Here is a 19492-nt window from a genome sequence, read left to right as displayed (position 1 = left end):
ACCCACTCCCAGCACGCTACAACATCAAAGAGCAAAAAACTGTTGCGTAGTCTTCAAGTCATAGCTGGAGAAAATTGTTGTGGGAATGATTATGAAATAAATGAGAACCTCTCCTCACTCATAGGCACATTTGATCAAAATAGGTAGAGGGCAAAATTACTTAATTTCATACTTCATAGGTGTGAAAATACAGCTTAAAAGGCCACTTTTTTGTAAGATGTTTGCTTTAAGGGTTACTGTCAGGCTACACATTCAGCCACGCTCGGGTATATCTTGAGAACAAAACCTCATGTTTATCTCAGTTGCATGTTGGCAAGGGGGAATTTATTCAACTGTGGGTGCTTTTGTGTTAGTGTTAATCGCAGTGATTAATTTGGCAGGCCCGCTCTCCTCCTTATCAGACTACAACCAGATGGATTAGTCTGAATCTGTCTGCCTGTCGCTAATGTCATTCACACCCCACGAACAACTCCAAATCAACTGTTTTGCATGTCTGACAAAAATCACAATGAGACCAAGTAACAGTCAACAACAAGAAAGGTGCACGACAATTTTCAAAGTTAGGTGCTTTGCTATCTTTCTTTGTAAAGAGTCAAAATAATGTAAAGACCTTAAAAAGCATCAGGTATTTAGTGAGTCTTAAAATGAAAAACAATATAGGGACCAAACCTTGAAAACAGCACAGCTTTGTGTTGTATGTGGATGCATGTGGTTTTAATGGTATAGAAAGAATCTATATGTCTGCAGATCATACTTTGGAAGCACACCACAAACAGACAGGACGGTGGGTTAATGGTAAGCAAACCCCCTTCACACTTTGCAGATCTCTGTTTCAATCTCCATGGCTTTACTCTAGGTGTTACAACTTCCCCCCACATCCTCCCCAAAAAGGCAAATTTGGATAACAAAAGAATCAAGATTGTTAATAGGTTTAAATGTGAGCATAAGTATTTGTTTGTCTATATATGCCCTTTGATTAACTAACGGACAGTGGATACTGTCCCCAGCATCTTGACTGGATGGACACCACAAACGACGGCTATCAGACATCTTTAACACATGAGTCATCAAAATCAAGAAAAAGTCATTTTGGGTTCTGTGGACTTGGGATGGTAATGCTAAAAGAAATTTCAATGCAGCTATGTGCATCTCACAACCGTGTGTGTATGTGTGCATGCACACCTGTGTGTCTGTGTCTTCGGCTGTAGGCATAAAACAAAGTGCATGCTTGTTGCAACATGTTTGCATCATGCGACACCAGAGCCCGAGCGCTTCAGTGGTCTTTATAAGACTGATTAACTTGTGTTCTCTTTATGGGGTAGCAGCGTTAATTGAATTTTTGTCATGATCGGTATATTGGCTTCCACACAGTTAAAAGGAGCCTGATCATCGGCGGGTTTTTTTCTACATTTAAAATGCGAGCACTGCTGCGTATGGAAAATGCTTCGTTTGCAGCAGTGCCCGCAAAACTCGGCACCCAACCAGCAGAGGGTGGATGTATGGTTAAGGCTTCATCCATCCAACCATCCATCCATTTTCGGAGCCACTTATGCTCACAAGAGTCACCGGAGTGCTTGAGCCTATTCCAAATATCATCAGGCAGGAGGCGGGGTACACCCTCACCTGGTTGCCAACCAACTGCAGGGCACAGATAAACAAACAACCATTCGCACTCACGATCACACCTAAGGGGAAGTCGGGAGTCTCCAGTTAACACATGTTTTTGGGATGTGGGAGGAAACCAGCGTGCCCGGAGAAAACCCAAACAGGCGCGGGGAGAACATGCAAACTCCACACAGGCGGGGCTGTGCCTTGAACCCCAGTCCTGAGAACTGTGAAGCCGACGCTCTAACAAGTTGCTTCCCCCTGCTACCTTTAAGGCTTCATTTTTATTCTTATTAAAATATGGATTTTGCACAGAAAAAATGTTACATATTAGCAATGCAATACAAATAGATTTTTTCCCTAACATGACAAATAAATGTGATTAAAATATTGATCAAAATAATTGTGATTATTATTTTTCATGCAAAAGGATGCAACCCCATGGAGCAAGTTGTGAAATACCTTGTCATTTGACCCCGTGTAAATTTTGGCCTCTTCTCCAAGCATCTTCTTCTGTGGGGTGAGCAGATTAAAGCCTTTGTGGTAGCTGTTCTAAAGAGGGGAAAAAAATGGATCTTGGTTTACCCCCATGTCCTCCACCTGCCTCCCCCCACCCCCACCTCCTCCCCTTGGACCACCTGCCAGATCAAACGCGGTCTGCCCTAATCCTCGCCAACAAGCCTGGGAGATTAGGGTCACAGTCTTGACCTGGTTTTGACGGTGCACATTTTGTCACATACTCGATGTAAAGAGGAATGTAAAGGCTCATTGGTGTTCGGTGTGGACTCCTGTTTACAAGCCTCGGACTCTTTATCACAGTGGAAGATCCTCCAGGTGAAGACCAGACATCAAGTCCTCCTGTTGACAGGCAGATTTCAAGGGGCTTTCATACTTGAGTCAGTTTTAATGAAACTGTAGTTGGTTTCTTCCTTAGTTATGGTAATTTTTGACAGGTGTTAACACATCAAATAATCTTCGCAAGCCAAATTAACCAACCTACTTGGTTGTAAACCTGAGGAATTCCAATGTACTTTAGGTCCCGGGGACTAGATCCAGATCTTGTTTCAGCACTACGCTCCCGAACTGGGTGCTTTTTCTGGATTGCAGCAATAGTTACACAAATTTTGACATAGGGCTCTAAAAGAGGACCTCACACATCTACACAAATTTGTTTTTTTCCTCGCAAGATGCCAACTTTGAATCGCAACTGTTTCTGGTACACTTTCAATTCATGCTGTCCATTTTTCAATTCAGGTTCTTCAACACCTGCAGTCACACAATGACCCCTCATCCTTGGGTTCTTTTTTGTCTTGTTCCTGTTGCTTGACATTCTGAACAGATGCATAAAAAAAGTAAAACTTCAAGGAACAATGTTTGCTTGGATTTTTTTGAGGGGGGGCACTTTAACTGAACAGTTGTCCAGAACCCATCATTATGCATAACAGTTTCAGTCAACAAATAATTTGGATTATAGTTTTCACTTTATTCTTTTAAGGATGATGTACAAATTCTCAATAGGATTGAGGTCAGGGGATGATAGTGACCACCCCAGGAATTTTGGTTGCCGCTGCGTCACGAAGCAATAAGGTTTCGAGTCCAGCATCATGTTGATGCGGAAGGGAGGCTGAAACTTAAACCAAACGATCTAGCTCATGTCTTGTTTTGGAAGTACATTGACAATTGGCATGGGATCAAATGATTAGATGAAATGTTAAAGAGGAATTTTGAAATGCCAACTGCACTGAAGAAGGGCTCAAATGGAGTCCACTGTGTAGATCACTACCGTGACCATGTGTGATCATCTAATACAATCATAAATATCATCAAAAACTCCCTCTAACTCCCACTCGAAGGCACTCACATTCCCATTCCACCCCTCCTCCATACAATCTAGAATGATATTTGTTCATTCCACACACATACAACCCCCCCCCCCCCCTGATATCCCTGCCCCCCTGTTGGGTTTTGTTTCTAGTCAGCATTCTTCAGTACCCTGGACAAGTTGAACAGCATTAGTGTTTTTATGAAAACAGCGGGACTCTTCCGGGTCCGCGCTAGCTATAACCTTTTTTGTTAACCACCGTAAGCAGCTAAAGTTAATTTTCTCCGCTGGTGGTCATGCCGCAATGCCCGCGTTTAAAACCTGTGCGAAATCCAAAGCTTGCAAAAATGCCAACAGGCATTTCTGCAACATGTAGTAATTGATGTTTGCCTCCATTCTCAGTTTTATTCCGACTGTTGTATTGAATACAAAGAATCCTCTGTTTATGACAGAGTTCCATTCCTGCGACGGTGTTTCCACACTGGAGGGTATTTCCGCAGTCTATTAGTAATTGAAGCTAACGATGTAGTAAAGTCATAGTCAATATTTGTATGAAAAACACTTCTAGGCCATGAATATAAAACCAGTCACTGAAAAACATCAAAGCATGTTTGCTTGTTCTGCATGAACACTTACTTCCTTACGCCACTGCACAATTTAGTGTAGCTCATTTTGTGCCGTTCAGAAAGCTCAACTGATGTTATCCTAGAACATAAATCTGGATTTTTATGACCAAAGTATCTGAGGAAAAATGACAAATCAATACGTTATTCTGAGTATACACTGTTAAAAATCACGTGTATTCACTACATTTAACAATACTGTGGCTCCCTTTTTTAACAATGACCTTTTTTTCTGATTCTCATTATTTCCTTTGAAGAATTTTCACATTTATTTTTGTTAACTTTTGACAACATTTACTCTTGTTCCTCCAGGCCACAGCATAACGGCAAATTCTGCTATGGGCCTGGGCGCCACAACCAGCTGTGCAACACCCGCCCGTGCCCACACAACATCGTGGACTTCCGGTCTCAGCAGTGCGCCGAGTACAACAGCAAACCCTTCAGGGGCTGGTATTACAAGTGGAAGCCGTACACCAAAGTTGACGGTAATATTGGAAGCTTGTATTGTATTGATCATAGAGCACAGGCCTGGGCGAATAATCTAGTTTCTTGATACATTCAAGTCAATCGTGTCAATGCTGACTTGCACTGCTTACACTAACAACATGAATGTGAACACAGTGGAAGTGGTTTACAAAAGCATAGTGTTTCCAACTTAATATGTTTTATTTAATTAGAGACGTTTCCAACCCATCTAGCAACTACTTAAAAAAAAGGCTAACTGGTGAGTTTAATTACTGCTAAGGGAAAGACAACAAAATGATAGTAATAATTATTTTTACTTGAACGTTATTTTGCATATGACAAAAAAGAAGCCCGATGGAAGGGAGTCACAGAGTCAACCGCACTGAACATAGACAAAGACATGGTGGGCATTTATATGTTGCAAAAGCAGTGATTTGTTCACGATGGAGACTTTTGACCCGAGGCATGTACTTACAAGCCTTTTTTTTGCTAAAATCGTCGTCTCACCTTGACTACAAGAGAAAAGACAACGGGAGAGCCAGCAATGCCAACCAGGTGAGCCTTGAGGTTTGATGGCTCCTTTGATTATGTACAATTGTTCAACAATTAAAATGATATTTTGAAAGGTATGTGTTTACACATTTGTTTTAACAAAGGGGACATTGTCCCAAGAGGACTCGTAAAGGGGGTGGGGATCCATTATTTCTGTCAGCTTTCCTCAGAAATTGGACATTTTTATTATCAGGTCATATCACCCAGACCTAGCAAATTTAATTGCAAAGCGTCGTGGTTGGTCTTTCCGATGTGCACTGTTTTCTTAATTAGTTCCTTGAAATTGAATTTTGGGGAATATTTTCAATATAAAGTGCAAGACTTGCAATCCAACTGGCCAACGCAGCTCCTCTTAAATACTCAAAGGAGGATGTATTGCCGCTTTGTCTCATCTTAATTGAGCTTGTTCTTCTGTATTCCAGCGCAGATCAATTTAATGATATTTTTTTTTCTGCCATGCCTTGCTCCATTTATTGCTGCATGTGCCCCCCCTCCAAAAAAAAAAAAAAAAAGACAGAGGAAAGGATCACCCTCTAATATGCATGGAAGGCAGATGTGGGAAGTTATAAATTACGCATTTTTGTTACTGTTCTCGAGTACAAGTTTTAGGTATATATACTCTCCACAATTCTCAAGATACAAGTGCGATCTTACTAGGACAAAATAGGCGGGTTACTTTTTTCAACCACATCAGATGAAGACATGATATAAAAAGATGCAAATGGCAAGAAAAGAAGTTAACGGCTATTGTTTGACTGATGAGGGACTACGCTATTTACATGTAAAATGCGTAAATTGAGGTTAGGAAATGACTTCTGGAACGGATTAATTTTCTAAGTAGAGGTACCACTGTATTCAAGAGAATAATTTAATGTTAAAATCCAAAAGATTCTGGCATTCAAAATTACTTTTGTTTTTCATTGTGCGAAGTTTTTAAAAAGGCTCCCGGATATATCTTTTTGTTCTTCAGTACATTTCTGAGTTTTGACTTTTAACTACCGTTTATTGACTTTCTGAGTTTTTTTTTTTTTTTTTTTTTTTAACTTTTAATCAACCAAAGAAGTCGAATCAGTAGTTTTACCACTTTTTCTGACACAAATATTTGCCACCTTAGATGGGAGGCATGCAGCTACTTGCAAACCTTCGACACACTGGGAAAAGATTTGAAAAAGGAGAGGAAAGTAAGGGGGAGGTAGTATGGTGAAGAACAGCGGTGTGTTTGGCCAGCATCCAAGGCCTGTTGAATCTCTTGATGAGTGGAGGTTATGTAGGGAGGAAGACATTATAAACTGCCTCAGGAACCTTGGGCCAAGTCACCTTCGCCGAGGCTTGTCTTGTGATTGGAACCAAGGAAGAAATCCCCCGAAAGACTTCACTGTCAGTCTTTTCCCATTCAGACTGAGCCTGAATTAATAACGCCACCGGTCCGCAATGTCAATTTCACACTACCAAAGCCTTAAACCCTAAATTGTGTATTACCTCCAATTATGCAATAAATACCAGTGGAAAAACTCACAAATTTAGGATTTTTTTTTCAGATTTATATTTCATATTTTGCAGTATTTTCAGACAAAAACAAAATCTTCCTTACTTCTCAATAACATTTTCAATCCTTTTTGATAAATTTTCACCTAACTAACTAACTAACTAACTAACTAACTAACTAACTAACTAACTAACTAACTACTAACTAACTAACTAACTAACTAACTAACTAACTAACTAACTAACTAACAAATCTTCACTCATTTTAACAGTTTTTGACATTTTAAAAAATAATGCACTTTTTGAACAAATTAGCAACAATTTCAGCCCCTTGGTTTCGGCAATTTTCATTTTACATTTACATTTTTCTCCTCTTTATAAAGATATTGTACCTGGTTCATATTTTTTCGCAAACTTCTTTTTTTCAATTCGTTCTTTTCAAACGTCAACAGAGTGCTTTGTAAAAATGTTTGGCCTTGCCAGAGGTCTGCGGCCTGGACTGATTGCTTTGGCTTATTGAGTAACTTTTGGTTCACAGACGAAGACGTGTGTAAGCTGTACTGCACGGCCGAGGACTTTGACTTTTTCTTCGCCATGTCCAGCAAGGTGAAAGATGGCACCTCCTGCTCTGACCACAAGGGCGATGTTTGTATTGACGGCGTGTGCGAGGTACAAAAAGTCTTCACTTTTGCTTCATAATACCACAATTCCCTTATTGAGATACAAGAAAGTCCCTTGGCTGATTTCTTTGCTTTGACTTGTGAGCAAAAATTTGAAGTGAAAGTGCTAAACAGTGGCAGTGAATGTCTCCCCAAAGAAGGCCTTCAACAGTTTATTGCCACTCCCAGTTTGAGTCACACTGAACGTACAACAAAGAAAACTACACATTTGCATTACGAAAGTCGGCAAATTTATTGCAAACACAATGCAAACGCAATAATGCATAGAATCGCTGTTGTGGAGTTATAACCCTTGAAACAACAGACATTTGAACACAAGGAGTGCGGCAACATGTAGACAGACAATATAATATAACAGGCACCCCATCTTTATTATCTGCAAAAAACAACTACCATATTGTTGCAGCTTACATAATCACTTAGTTGTGAAACCCTTCTTCATGTTTTATATATGACTGTATAATACTACCCCCTTCTGGCCAAGGCACTAACACCAGAACGAGCCACACAATAAATTAATAAAGATAAACAAACAATTGAAGTCTGAAGACACTCTCGTTATTACCGTGGACTTTTATAATGAACAATACTGTTATTTTTCTCATAAACATTTTTCTTTTCTTTGTGGGACCAAGAAGGACTGGGCTTTATTCTTTTCACATTTTTTTGTAATTTTCATTTTTTTCCATTTTTGCCACTAATGTTTGACAATTTTCAAAATTTTTCTGAACCATTTTTTAAAATCACATTTGTTCAGATTTTTTCATTATTATATTTTTGTTGGCCAGTTTACTCCCCATTTTTGACCATTTTCTGTCATCTTAGCTATTTTATGTGTGTGTTTTTTTTTTTCCCAACCACAAGCTTGACATTGACATCGAGGGCACGTGCAAGGTTCAAAAGTCTCTATCAGTGATCATAATGAACCGATTCCCTTCAAAAGTGTGACTAGCACACCAGTCCACTTTGTGAGCGTCGTTCAGTCCTTTTCGTCCGTGTTCAGACCAAATGTTTTTTGAGCAACTTTGGTAGACCTCAAGTGTCACCTTTCAGCGGCCGTCAAAAGCTTATATTCCAAACAATCATTTCAAAACTGTGACCATGAGCTTAACCCAATTGTCTTGTGGTCCAACGTAAGCCGACGCGTTGACACTTATTTTGTCCCGTTTCCACAAACGTTGGCTTTCGTTGGCACTGACTTGGATTGCATGTGAAGTTCAGTACATTATAGTCATTGTGGCGTGCATGCTGTACCGGGGCGAACCGGTTTGGACGAGACGCTTGTGAATTAGCGTCATTGCGATAAATAATTACAGCTGCATGTCAGTTTCAAGGGGGAAGTTCAGGAGAGCGATTGAATTGAGCAGAGGAACGGGTTGAAACCTCACTGTCAGTTTACTGCCCGTTGCACACGATGCCATCTAATTGGTTTTGAATTTATATATAAAAAAGCATTAGAAACAGCTGTGTTGCAATGCACTGTAGTCTGCAATCCTGAAAGATCACTTCATGGAATTTGTAAGGATTTATTTGCTTTCTTACTAAACTCTCACTCGTTAGGATGTATCTTGTGTGCACCACGTTGGTTATTTTTCCTTAATTATTGTTGTTTTTAAAGAATTTCCATTGATTTCATAGGAATTCTCCATTCATGTTTGGGTACTCTTCACTTGTTTGAGATTTTAGTCACTCTTTTTTTTCTACAATTTTCACATTTTAAAAAATCGGTACATTTTGTACAACTTTTTAGTTTTTCTAGGTATATTTTTTGGCCGTGTAAATTCTAAAACCCTTTGCCTTATTATTTGATCAAATAAAATTGAAATGTAATGGGATATTTAGGAGAAAATATCTTTTTCTAAACACTTTGACTTCCACTGACTCAATTCCACATATTTTAACCTTTTAAACCATATTTCCACTTAAAAAATATATATAATTTGATTTTTAATTTGATAGTTCTTCCTCATTTTTGATTCATCACGACTTTTCTTTATTCCTTTTTGACTATTTTCACTTATTTTGTCAGGATTAGGAATGATATGACCGTCGAAGAGAAACTTTATCATTTGTTTCTATCCATCCATCTCAAGCCATGGCCACATCATCCCTCCTACCTGTCTGGATTTCTATGCCCTCAAGGACATTAAATTCTCCTTTTTCTTGCCATCTTTTTGTGTGCAGGCGGTCGGTTGCGATCAGATTCTGGGATCTAAGGCCTCTCTGGATGCGTGTGGCGTGTGCAAGGGAAGCAACTCTTCGTGCAAATTCTACAAAGGCACGTACACGCTGCAACACAGGGCGAACGGTAAGTTGGTCCAATGTTACACCAGCAATGTCAAGACAAAAGGCGTCACTGTAATTCCAATCTCTTTTCTCATTATTCAGAGTATTATTCCATGGTGACCATCCCCCCGGGTGCCCGGAGCATTCGCGTGGAGGAGATGGCGGTGTCTACCAGCTACTTGGCGGTGCGTTCTCTCAAGAGGAACTACTACTTGACTGGAGATTGGACGGTGGACTGGCCGGGAAAGTTCCACTTCGGAGGGGCCACGTTCAGCTACCAGCGCTCTTTCAGCAAGCCCGAGAGCTTGTACGCCGCCGGGCCCACCAATGAGACGCTGGTGTTTGAAGTAAGGCTGAGGCCATCGTCATCTTTTCATTGTCATCTTGTAATGAGCAGTCAGGACAGTAACGCATCTACCGCTCTCCAAAGTCTCAAGAAAAGTGCTGAAATGAGTCGGGTTTTTTTCCATAATATGTACTTATTTCTGATAGATATTTCCGTTTTTAAAATATAAATTTCTTTGCATTATTTTTAAGCTTCCTTACATTTTGCTTTTAAAGTTTTCTTTTTTTTTTAGTCCTTAAGCTATTGTCACAAATACTGGATGGAACACTTCCAAAAGTTTACCATTTGACTATTCCTTTAAGATTTAGGATTTTCTCTCACTTTATGAAAATATTTCTTTTTTTCGGAATTTAATTCCTTACATGACAATTTTCTGTTTTGAATTTTTTTTTTCAGAATTTCTTTTGGAGATGTGACTTTTAATAAGTCTTTTATTTTTGTAATTTCCCACAAATTTTTAAACATTTAACACAAATGGCTAGGATTTTCACTCAAAAATGCTTTCTTCTTCTTTTTTTTCATCTATTTGTAATTTTATTTACCTCTTTTAAAAATATAATAATAATAATTGCTATTATTATTATATATCAATTATCACTTATTTTCCCGCAATTACAAATCTTTGACTTTACAGGATTCACCTCCATAAAAAAAAAAAAAAAAAAAAAACCACCGCCACTGTGCATCATCTCTATGCTTTAGCCGTTGTTCTCTCAATGTAAAGAGGTGGTCACGTGCTTTCATTCATGCACAAGCATTCCCGGGCTGTGGCCATGTGGCCCCCGTGGCCACTGACCTCAAAAGTGCTTTTTTTGCCAACGTTATTGGTGTTTAGCAGAGCAAGAAAACGGAAAGAAAAACTGCTTTGAAGGCAAGAGAGTATAAAACAGGAGGGCGTGTCTTTTACCTGCCCCGAAGCGCCAGACTTCATGGAGGCTGGTCCTGACACATAAATGTCAGGGCAAACTTTTTCTCATTTTCCCTTGAACTATCAACCCTGGCTGCAGAAACCAGAAGTGGAAACCAGGTGAGCACGTGGACACTTGTTCTCACCTGAAGGGCTAAAAGTGCTCTGGGCTTGAAATCTTTCGTCACTGGGCCATCTGGAAAAGTTTGTATCTTTTTGCAGCTATTTCAGAAAAGAGGGCTAACTTGTGGTGTGGTTCTGAAACTGGGATTTCTCCTGTGTTGAGTTTGCATGTTCTCCCTGTGCCTGCGTTGATTTTCTCCAGGTTCTCCGGTTTCCTCCCGCATCCTGAAAACGTGCATTAATACCCGTAGGTGTGAAGCTGAGTGCAAATGGTTATTGGTGTCGATGTCCACTGTGATTGGGTGGCAATCAGTTCAGGGTATAGCCTACCTCCTGCCCAAAGGTAGCTGGGATTGGCTCCAGCACTCCCATGACCCTTGTGAGGATAAGCGGCTCAGAAAATGGATGGACGTTTGGGGGTTGGAAACCAATCCCAAAAATTCTTTGTTGGTGGATTAGCCCTCTTTTTTCAAATATTTGGTGGGGTTTTTAAAAAAATACAGCCTTCATCATTGAACATATGCAGTAAGCAAATGTTCGTGTTTTATAAATTATTATTATTAACTATCCATCCATTCATCCATCCAGCCATTAATTTTCCGTACTGCTTATCCTCACTAAGGCATGCTAGCCCTTGTATACAGTATAATAATACATTGTGGCGCAGTGGACGAATGGTTTGCAGGCCCGCCTCACAGTTTTGAGGTCCCGGTTTCAAATCTTCCCTACCTAATGTATGTGAAGCTTACATATTTTCCCTTTATCTGTGCGTGAGATTTACCCGGGAACTGCAGTTTCCTCCCAAATTCTGTAAACATGCACGGTAGGTCCAGTAAATAATTTTAATTGTTCGTCAGTGTCAACAGTCGTTTATGTATATGTGGCTTGTGATTGGGTGGCAACCACTTCTGGGTGTACCCCACCTCTTGCCCAAAGTTGTAAAGTTATTTAATAACTTTTAAAAACATATTCCCCTAACCCTATTGAATAACTTTGTGTCTGTTTGTGTCTCTGTGCCCTGTGGTTGGATGGCAACCAGGTCAGGGTGTACTCCGCCTCCTGGCCGTTGGTAGCTGGGATAGGCTCCAGCACTCTCACGACCCTTGTGAGGATAAGTGTCTCAGAACATGCATGGATGGATGAACAACTTTGATTGGGATGAAATACACTGGAAATGCAAAGATGCAAAACATGCTAGCATGTTTGTTGGTGCTTTGCAGTCCATCAAATAAAAATAAAATACTGTTAATTGTTATTTTTTTCCTATTGGTCATTATTTTTGACTTAGTGAGACCTAGACGCTGTACTCTGCTTTGCGGTTAACCTTTGTCTGTTCACATTTTGCCATTCACAAATTCACCTGTTTGCATTTGTTTTCATATGAGACCTATGCTAAACTGCTCCCTGAAAAGCTTTTATGAAAGAAGTATTAAGGAAGAATTTTGAAGCAATACAGCACCACCATTCCAAGATTTTTGTAAATCATGGAGGAGCTCATTTTGGCTTCGGTTTTTAGCAGAAATTACAGGAACTGTTCCTGATGTCTACATCTTTGTGCTCCAGTTGGCTTTTATGGGCTACATGTCAGTGTTGTAGGCCTTAAATTCCATTTTCCCCCCAAATCAAATCATGTGTTTTAGGTTCTGAGTTTGGGGTACAGTTCATCAATATAGGCGTATGGTAAATTGCAAATAGATATTTATTTCACTGTAGTCCCTTTGTAAATCTTGACATAAAGGATTGAAGTAGTTAATACCAAGGTAAAAAATGCATTTTTAATGCTTTAAAATAACAGTTTGTGTTGATGCGCAAAACTCAATCACTCATTTTCAAGCAATATTAGAATTGTGTCCACCCATGTCTTTTATAAACTTTGGACGCCACGTTTGGTTTACATCATCATAAATGATCGAGACACTCCCGAAATATGAAAGGGGGATTAATGTTTGAACAACCTAAAGAAGTCCTTTAAAGAAAGGAAGCTTAATATGCAGTCAGTCTTGTCTGCATGCAGCCACAGATCATACTGATCTGTAGATGTCACCGCTCTAATCTCTCTAAGTATGTCCTGTAATTACAACCCAAAAGAAAAAAAAAAGGGGAGAGAGGAGAGAGTGCAGCAGTGGTAGCGGCTAGATTAAAAGATTAAGAATCTTGCAACTGAGCTCTTTGAATGTGATGAGTTAAGGTCAGGCCATGACGGATCACACAATTTCTTCCTTCTGCTGATTTTTATAGACACGGTTTCCACTAAATGGTGCACTTTATTTGAATACACTTCCATACCGTTTGGTATGGTAAATCTTATTTTGTTGCAATCTGCAATTTTCTTGAAATAGCACCTTTTTGTTTTCCTTGCATCCAAGTGATTATTCTTTGCCATTTTTTGGTAATGGACAGTATTGTATAAACGAATCCTACATATTGCGCTGTAGTTGCACAAAACAGGTCAGATGTTTTGTTAACCTTGACAACAGAAATGCAGGAAAAAAATATAAACAAGCATCCTGTATGTATCTGTAACAGACCATACTATATGGTTTGTTTAATTCACCATTTCAACTTATGTCTTTAAAAAATGACTGTTTAAAGACATTTCTGTACAGTATCTCCAAATGAGGCGGCACAATGGAACAACTGGTTAAGAGCGTTGGCCTCACAGTTCTAAGGAATATGGTTCAAATCCCAGCCCTGCCTGTGTGGAGTTTGCATGCTCTCCCCTTGCCTGCGTGGGTTTTCTCCGGGGCCTCCGGTTCCCTCCCACATCCGAAGAACATCCATTCATTGACCCTGTTACCCATAGGTGTGAAGCTGAGTGCAAATGATTATTTGTCTCTATGTGCCCTGCGATTGGCTGGCAACCAGTTCACGGTGTATCCCGCCTCCTGCCCGATGATAACTGGGATTGGCTCCAGCACTGCCCTTGTGAGGATAAGCATGTCAGAAAAAGGATGGATGGGTAGCCATGATGCCTGAAAGCAATTGGCAAAGCTACACTGTTTGTTTATTGAGCAGACGTGGCAAACGGCTGTTCTGCTTCCTATCCCTTTGTGATACACTTGTATGTTCATGTCGTACGCATCTTTACTGTACCAAATTTTCACTTACACTGCAATGCTAACTATCTGCGGTTGTGAAATAAATTAAATAAACTAAATCTTTATCGGCGGCACACCTCAGTCCCGGACCCGCCTGTGTGGAGTTTGCATGTTCTCCCCGTGCCTGCGTGGAATTTCTCCCGGCACTCTGGTTTCCTCCCACACCCCAAAAACATACAACAATAATTGGACATTCTAAATTGCCGCTACGTGTGATTGTGAGTGCGGCTGTTTGTCTCGATGTTCCCTGTGATTAGCTGGAAACCAGTTCAGGGTGTACCCCGCCTCCTGCCCGTTGACAGCTGGGATAGGCTCCACCACTCCCCGCGACCCTCGTGAGGATAAGCGGCAAAGAAAATGGATGGATGGATAAATCTTAATCCTATAATATCCTATCATGCAATATTCCCTGCAAAGACCCTAAAGTGTATTTTCTTGAGGTCATATTCAACCTGAAACTGGATACTGGAGACTTATTGCCTATAAAAAAAAGTCGTGACAACGTGGCATGATTCTTCAGTCCTGCTGCTATCATTGACTTTTGGCCACAAACCTCTTGAGACGGAGGACTGCTTCCGCTCTCTGTTCTTGCTGGTTCGCCGTCACTTTATTTGGACAGCGCACTGCTCAATTTCCAGCCATCTTCTACCACATCCTGACTGTACCAACTGACCGGTGATTCGTACTTACGTTGGAAAGACATTTATTTTGACGTCCAAATCAAGCCCAGTCTGACGGGTGAACAGCAGCAAACGTGATCATTTGCGCAAGATTTCTCAAACCTTTTTCGGCCTGCGAACCCCTTGCAGGAGAGCTTTTGCTTTTCCGTAGACCGCCTGTTCAACAAGAGTACAATATGTTCCCTTACATGCAACAAGAATTCAAAAGTGGCCTATTTTTGAAAAATAAGTGGGCACATAATCATAAACAAGGGATGAGTCTTGTAATATTACCGCTATGTGATAAATCAAAATCATAAAGGACTTTTAATTAGACTAAGGTACGGAAAACAAATTGTTTTATTATATGTGTGTCATTGACATGCCAGTCCAATTTTTTAAATGATACAACATAATTTATTGCAAATTATTTTAAAGACCCAGAAGCTACAGGTCGTGGACTGCCAGGGTGTCTAGGGACTTAAATTTGGGAAACACTGAATTCATTGCGGAAGTACAATACATAAATGATTATGCTCTCTCTGAATTGCGTTCGCTCCTCCAGGTTAAGCATCAAATTTAGTGACAAGCCTGAGAATATCACCAATTTACCTTGGCCTTCAGCCCAGCTTACACAAGAGCGTGTGTGATCCACATTCGAGAGCCTCCCTAAGGCGGAAAACCACCGACTGGAACAATTACTTTACACCTCCAAGTGCATGCTGGGTCCTGTGACCAAAAAGGTAGATTGTTACTCTTGGCTACCTGCACATGCATGAACACTTGAAAGAGGACAAACCAACGTGTCATCTTCCATAAATGTCGCTTATGTCAGCTACTGTCATTGATACAAAAAGGTCGGATTGTTGTTAATTTTACCTGGCATCCATAAATGTCCAGTGTACAATACCCTGATGCTTTTGTGCTTGGCGTCAACAGACTCTGCACCTTCAAAGGAGGAATCTATGTCGACCCCCCCCCAAAAAAAAAAAAAAAAAAAGGGAGGGTGCTAAATTGGATATGTGTGGAGGCACAGTGACCGACTGGTTAGAACATCTACCACACCGTTCTGAGGTCCCGGGTTCAAACCTGGCCCTGCCTGTGTGGAGTTTGCATGTTCTTCCCGTGCCTACGAAGGTTCTCGCCGGGCATTCCGGTTTCCTCCTACATCCCAAAACATACATTAATTGGACACTCTAAATTGCCTGTCTCCATGTGTCTTCAGGGTGTGTCGTCCCCCCTGCCCGATGATAAGTGGGATTGGCTTTAGCACTCCCGCAACCCTTGTGAGAATAAGCGGCTGTGAAAATGGACGCATGGATGACAAGACAAATTAAGCAGAATTTAGAGATAGAGTACACGTGTAAAAGTGTTCAATTTTTGCATCTGAATTGCTGTTTTATTTTTTTAAATGTTAAGAGTCACTACCTTTCCATGAAATACTATCGGTGCACTATTCTCACTTTGTTGTTGTCCCGGTTTTCAAATGCCAGCACGCACTATTTGGTTTGATAGACAAAAACTTAATTTTAAAGGTTGATTATAAAATTAGCAATAATCCAACTGTGTGCCTCAGGGGTCTGTCCTAAATCCTCCATTTTTTTTCTTGCCATTTTTATGAAAACACGAATATGACACACATAACGCACCAAAAAACCTGGTATACAAGCTGCACAGTTGAATGAAATTAAATGTGAATTGAGATATATCCAAAATTCTTTGAAAACAGCTGCAGAAACAATAGAATGCAGACATAATCGTGTATTTTACTGCTTTCCATCTGTGGATCAAGTCCCTCTGTGTCAGAGACACACAATGTTCACTAACATTGTCTGCCAAGAACAACACCACACAACTTTTCGAACAATTGCTTTAGACAAAGCCAAATATTGGTCTCCAAGCCAAACACAAGCAAAGATAAACACCCCGCCACAACCATCAACACACTAATCTGAATAGTCTGTCAAACGAGCAACAGGGAATGACAATTAGAACTAAAATGAGTGGCAGACTATCTGTCAAGTGTTGGAAATAGACACGTTTAAGGTGCGGACAGTGTAAGATCTTTGTCATGTTTGACAAGTACAAAACATCGTCGCAGTCGAGACAACAGACCACAGGTTTTCCACATCTTCACCACGCCACTCATCAAGCCCAAAGAGCGAGAGCTAAATTACACAGCGGTCCTCGGGTTGGCATACCACAAGAATGTCCATGGAGGAAGAATAATCTCCCTCCAAGTCCAAGGCTAAGATTTCCGGACACGGTTGAAGGCAACATACATGATCTACTCTCTCCCTGGTCCGCTACGCGGACCTCCAGTACTATTCTGTGATTTTTGGCATGCCATAACTCTCCTAGTTATCATAGTGACAAGAGCACAGGGAAGCACAGATCTTTGCCAAGTCATTTGTTGCCTTTGCAGTCTATCCAGCAATCTATTTTCTATACTGCTTATCGTCATTAGGGTCAGGGGTGAGCTGGACCCTATTCTTCCGGAATCCAAATCTCGCCCTTACTTTGTGGAGTATTTTTGTTCTTTTGGGTGTGATTTCTGGAGGTAATTCATCTTCCTCCCACCTTCCAAAAACATGCTTTTTAGCTTAATTCAAGAATCAAAAATTTCCCCAGATGTGAATGTCAATTATTGTTTGTCTATTTGCGCGCTGCAAGAGGCTAACGACCAGTCTGGGATGTACCCCACCTCTTATGTAAAGTCACCTGGCTTGGTTCCATCACACCTACAGCCCCAGTAAGGATGAGAGCTGTACAAAATGAATAGATGGACTCTGACACCTTCTGAGGGTTTTGCCTAGACAACAACTTTATAGAGCATTACAGTCCTTTACTCCTTGTCTCTCCATGACAATTTATGGGTTCTTCTTCTTGTCCTAGATTCTCCTGCAAGGCAAGAACCCCGGCGTGGTTTGGGAGTATACACTGCCTCGCACTGAGAGGAAGCCAGACTACAGCTGGGGTGTGGTTCGCTCCGACTGCTCCGCTCCCTGCGCCGGAGGTGAGTTGGAAGAGTTTGGATGCGTTAAATGCGTTTGCCCGTATACAGATGGCGATTAGGTTAGATGGATTTTGGCAATGCGAGCCTTCCCCAATTCTGATCAAGGGTCGCGGGAGTGCTGGAGCCTATCTCAGCTGTCATTGGGTAGGAGGCGGTGTACACCCTGAACTGGTTGCCAGCCAATTGCAGGGCACATGGAGACAGACAACAGTCGCACTCATAATCACACCTGGGGGCAATTTAGAGTGTCCAATTAATGTTGCATCTTTTTGGGATGTGGGAGGAAACCGGAGTGCCCGGAGGAAACCCACACAGGCACGGGGAGAACATGAAGACTCCACATAAGTGGGGCCAAGATTTGAACCCCAATCCTCACAAATGTGAGGCCAACACTACAGCTGCACCACCGTGCCGCTTATAATACACAGTTGAAGCCAGAGGTTTACATACACTGTGGAAAAACACATTTTTTTGTCTCACTGTCTGAAGTAACATTAGACTAAACCACTCCTGTTGCATTTGATCTACCGGTAATTATGTATACTGATATACAAGGAATTTTCTTCTTGTTTCATAATGACAAGAACACATTCACTGTTTCTGTGAAATTCTCCAGTTATTGCATCTTGTGCGAACCCCGCCTCACCCGTTAATTGGTTATAATATCTTAACAGTTTGGATTTAGGGTGCCATCTATTCTTCAAGCTTCAAGTTTTACAGCCTACTAGTATTTGTTTTTCTATTTTTTGTACATAAGAACAAAAATATTTTGGTTGCCAGTGTTCCAACATTATCTGTCTGTCAATCACCATTTAAATTGTTAAATTGTTCTCGAAGGAGGATTTTCAGTCCAATGCACTCACATGTGACAGCTAGGACAACGAACAAAAACTGCACTTGGAGAAGAGATGTCAATGGAGCGCCCCCTTGTTGAATGCAAATGTGTGTGGATATATTTTCCAAAAAAGAAATATTTGGATGATGCAAGCAAATGCCTTCCGGCAGTATTTGCCAGCGATGTGTTAAACACTGACGTTTCCTTTTATATAGACACACACACACACACACACGACACTCGGATTCCATTAGATTTGGTGCTTGAATGTATGTTATCGGGTAATATTTTTACTACATTATAAATGTGGAATGTGGAATTAGTTGAACACCAAGCTTTAATTCTGTTGTATGAATGACAATAGATGAGTACAAAGGTTCAATGGATCTGCTGCTTTCTCGTGGAAGAACCAGTAATTGTACCACCACTACGTCACTGGCATGGATGGCCAAAGATGGATTATTTGAACGGAATAAATAAATAATACTTATTGGTGCGGTCAAACCGGCCTCTCTGAGAACTCGTTAAAATGTTTAATCCTTGTTTCTTTCCCTTCAGGTCGCATTTCTACCAAGGCAATTTGCATGCAGGACCAAAAAGTTCAAGTCAACGCTACCATGTGCAATCCGTTCACAAGACCCACGCTGGGCTCGCATCTCTGCAATATGCAGCCCTGCCCTGCATAGTAAGTCTGTGTGTGTGTGTGTGTGTGTGTGTGTGTGTATTTGCAAGTGCAGTTGCGTACGTGTGTGCAGTTTGCGGCTCATGCACCCATGTTGGCAAATGTTTTGCTGGTTTTATTATAGGCTTGCTCACCCTTGTTCATTCCGGTTGAGGGGAGTCTGCACTTTGTCTGTGGTCTTGCTATACTATCCCACTCTTTAATCTCTCCTCTGTTCCTTTTTGAGAAACCCACCGTGACGGTTTGCGACTCAGCTCTCTACTTAACAAATCAATGGACGACTTCCGCCAGGCATTACGCTAATCACA

The 19492-nt window shown here is 40.9% G+C and overlaps 1 protein-coding gene across 2 annotated transcripts in view; it reads left to right on the top strand.

Annotated features, from left to right (window-relative positions):
• adamts18 (ADAM metallopeptidase with thrombospondin type 1 motif, 18) overlaps positions 1–19492 on the top strand; it is a 76020-nt gene that overhangs the window by 41841 nt on the left and 14687 nt on the right. For both annotated transcript variants that reach the window (XM_061815262.1, XM_061815263.1), the window contains 6 exons: positions 4363–4535; positions 7091–7221; positions 9417–9540; positions 9621–9865; positions 17547–17667; positions 19061–19187. In XM_061815262.1, coding sequence (XP_061671246.1) covers positions 4363–4535; positions 7091–7221; positions 9417–9540; positions 9621–9865; positions 17547–17667; positions 19061–19187 — 921 coding nt within the window. The remainder of the gene's footprint in view (positions 1–4362; positions 4536–7090; positions 7222–9416; positions 9541–9620; positions 9866–17546; positions 17668–19060; positions 19188–19492) is intronic.

Source organism: Syngnathoides biaculeatus, chromosome 3, assembly GCF_019802595.1.
Source record: "Syngnathoides biaculeatus isolate LvHL_M chromosome 3, ASM1980259v1, whole genome shotgun sequence".
In the NCBI taxonomy this organism is placed as follows: domain Eukaryota; kingdom Metazoa; phylum Chordata; class Actinopteri; order Syngnathiformes; family Syngnathidae; genus Syngnathoides; species Syngnathoides biaculeatus.
This window is presented reverse-complemented; position numbering and strand designations above follow the sequence as displayed.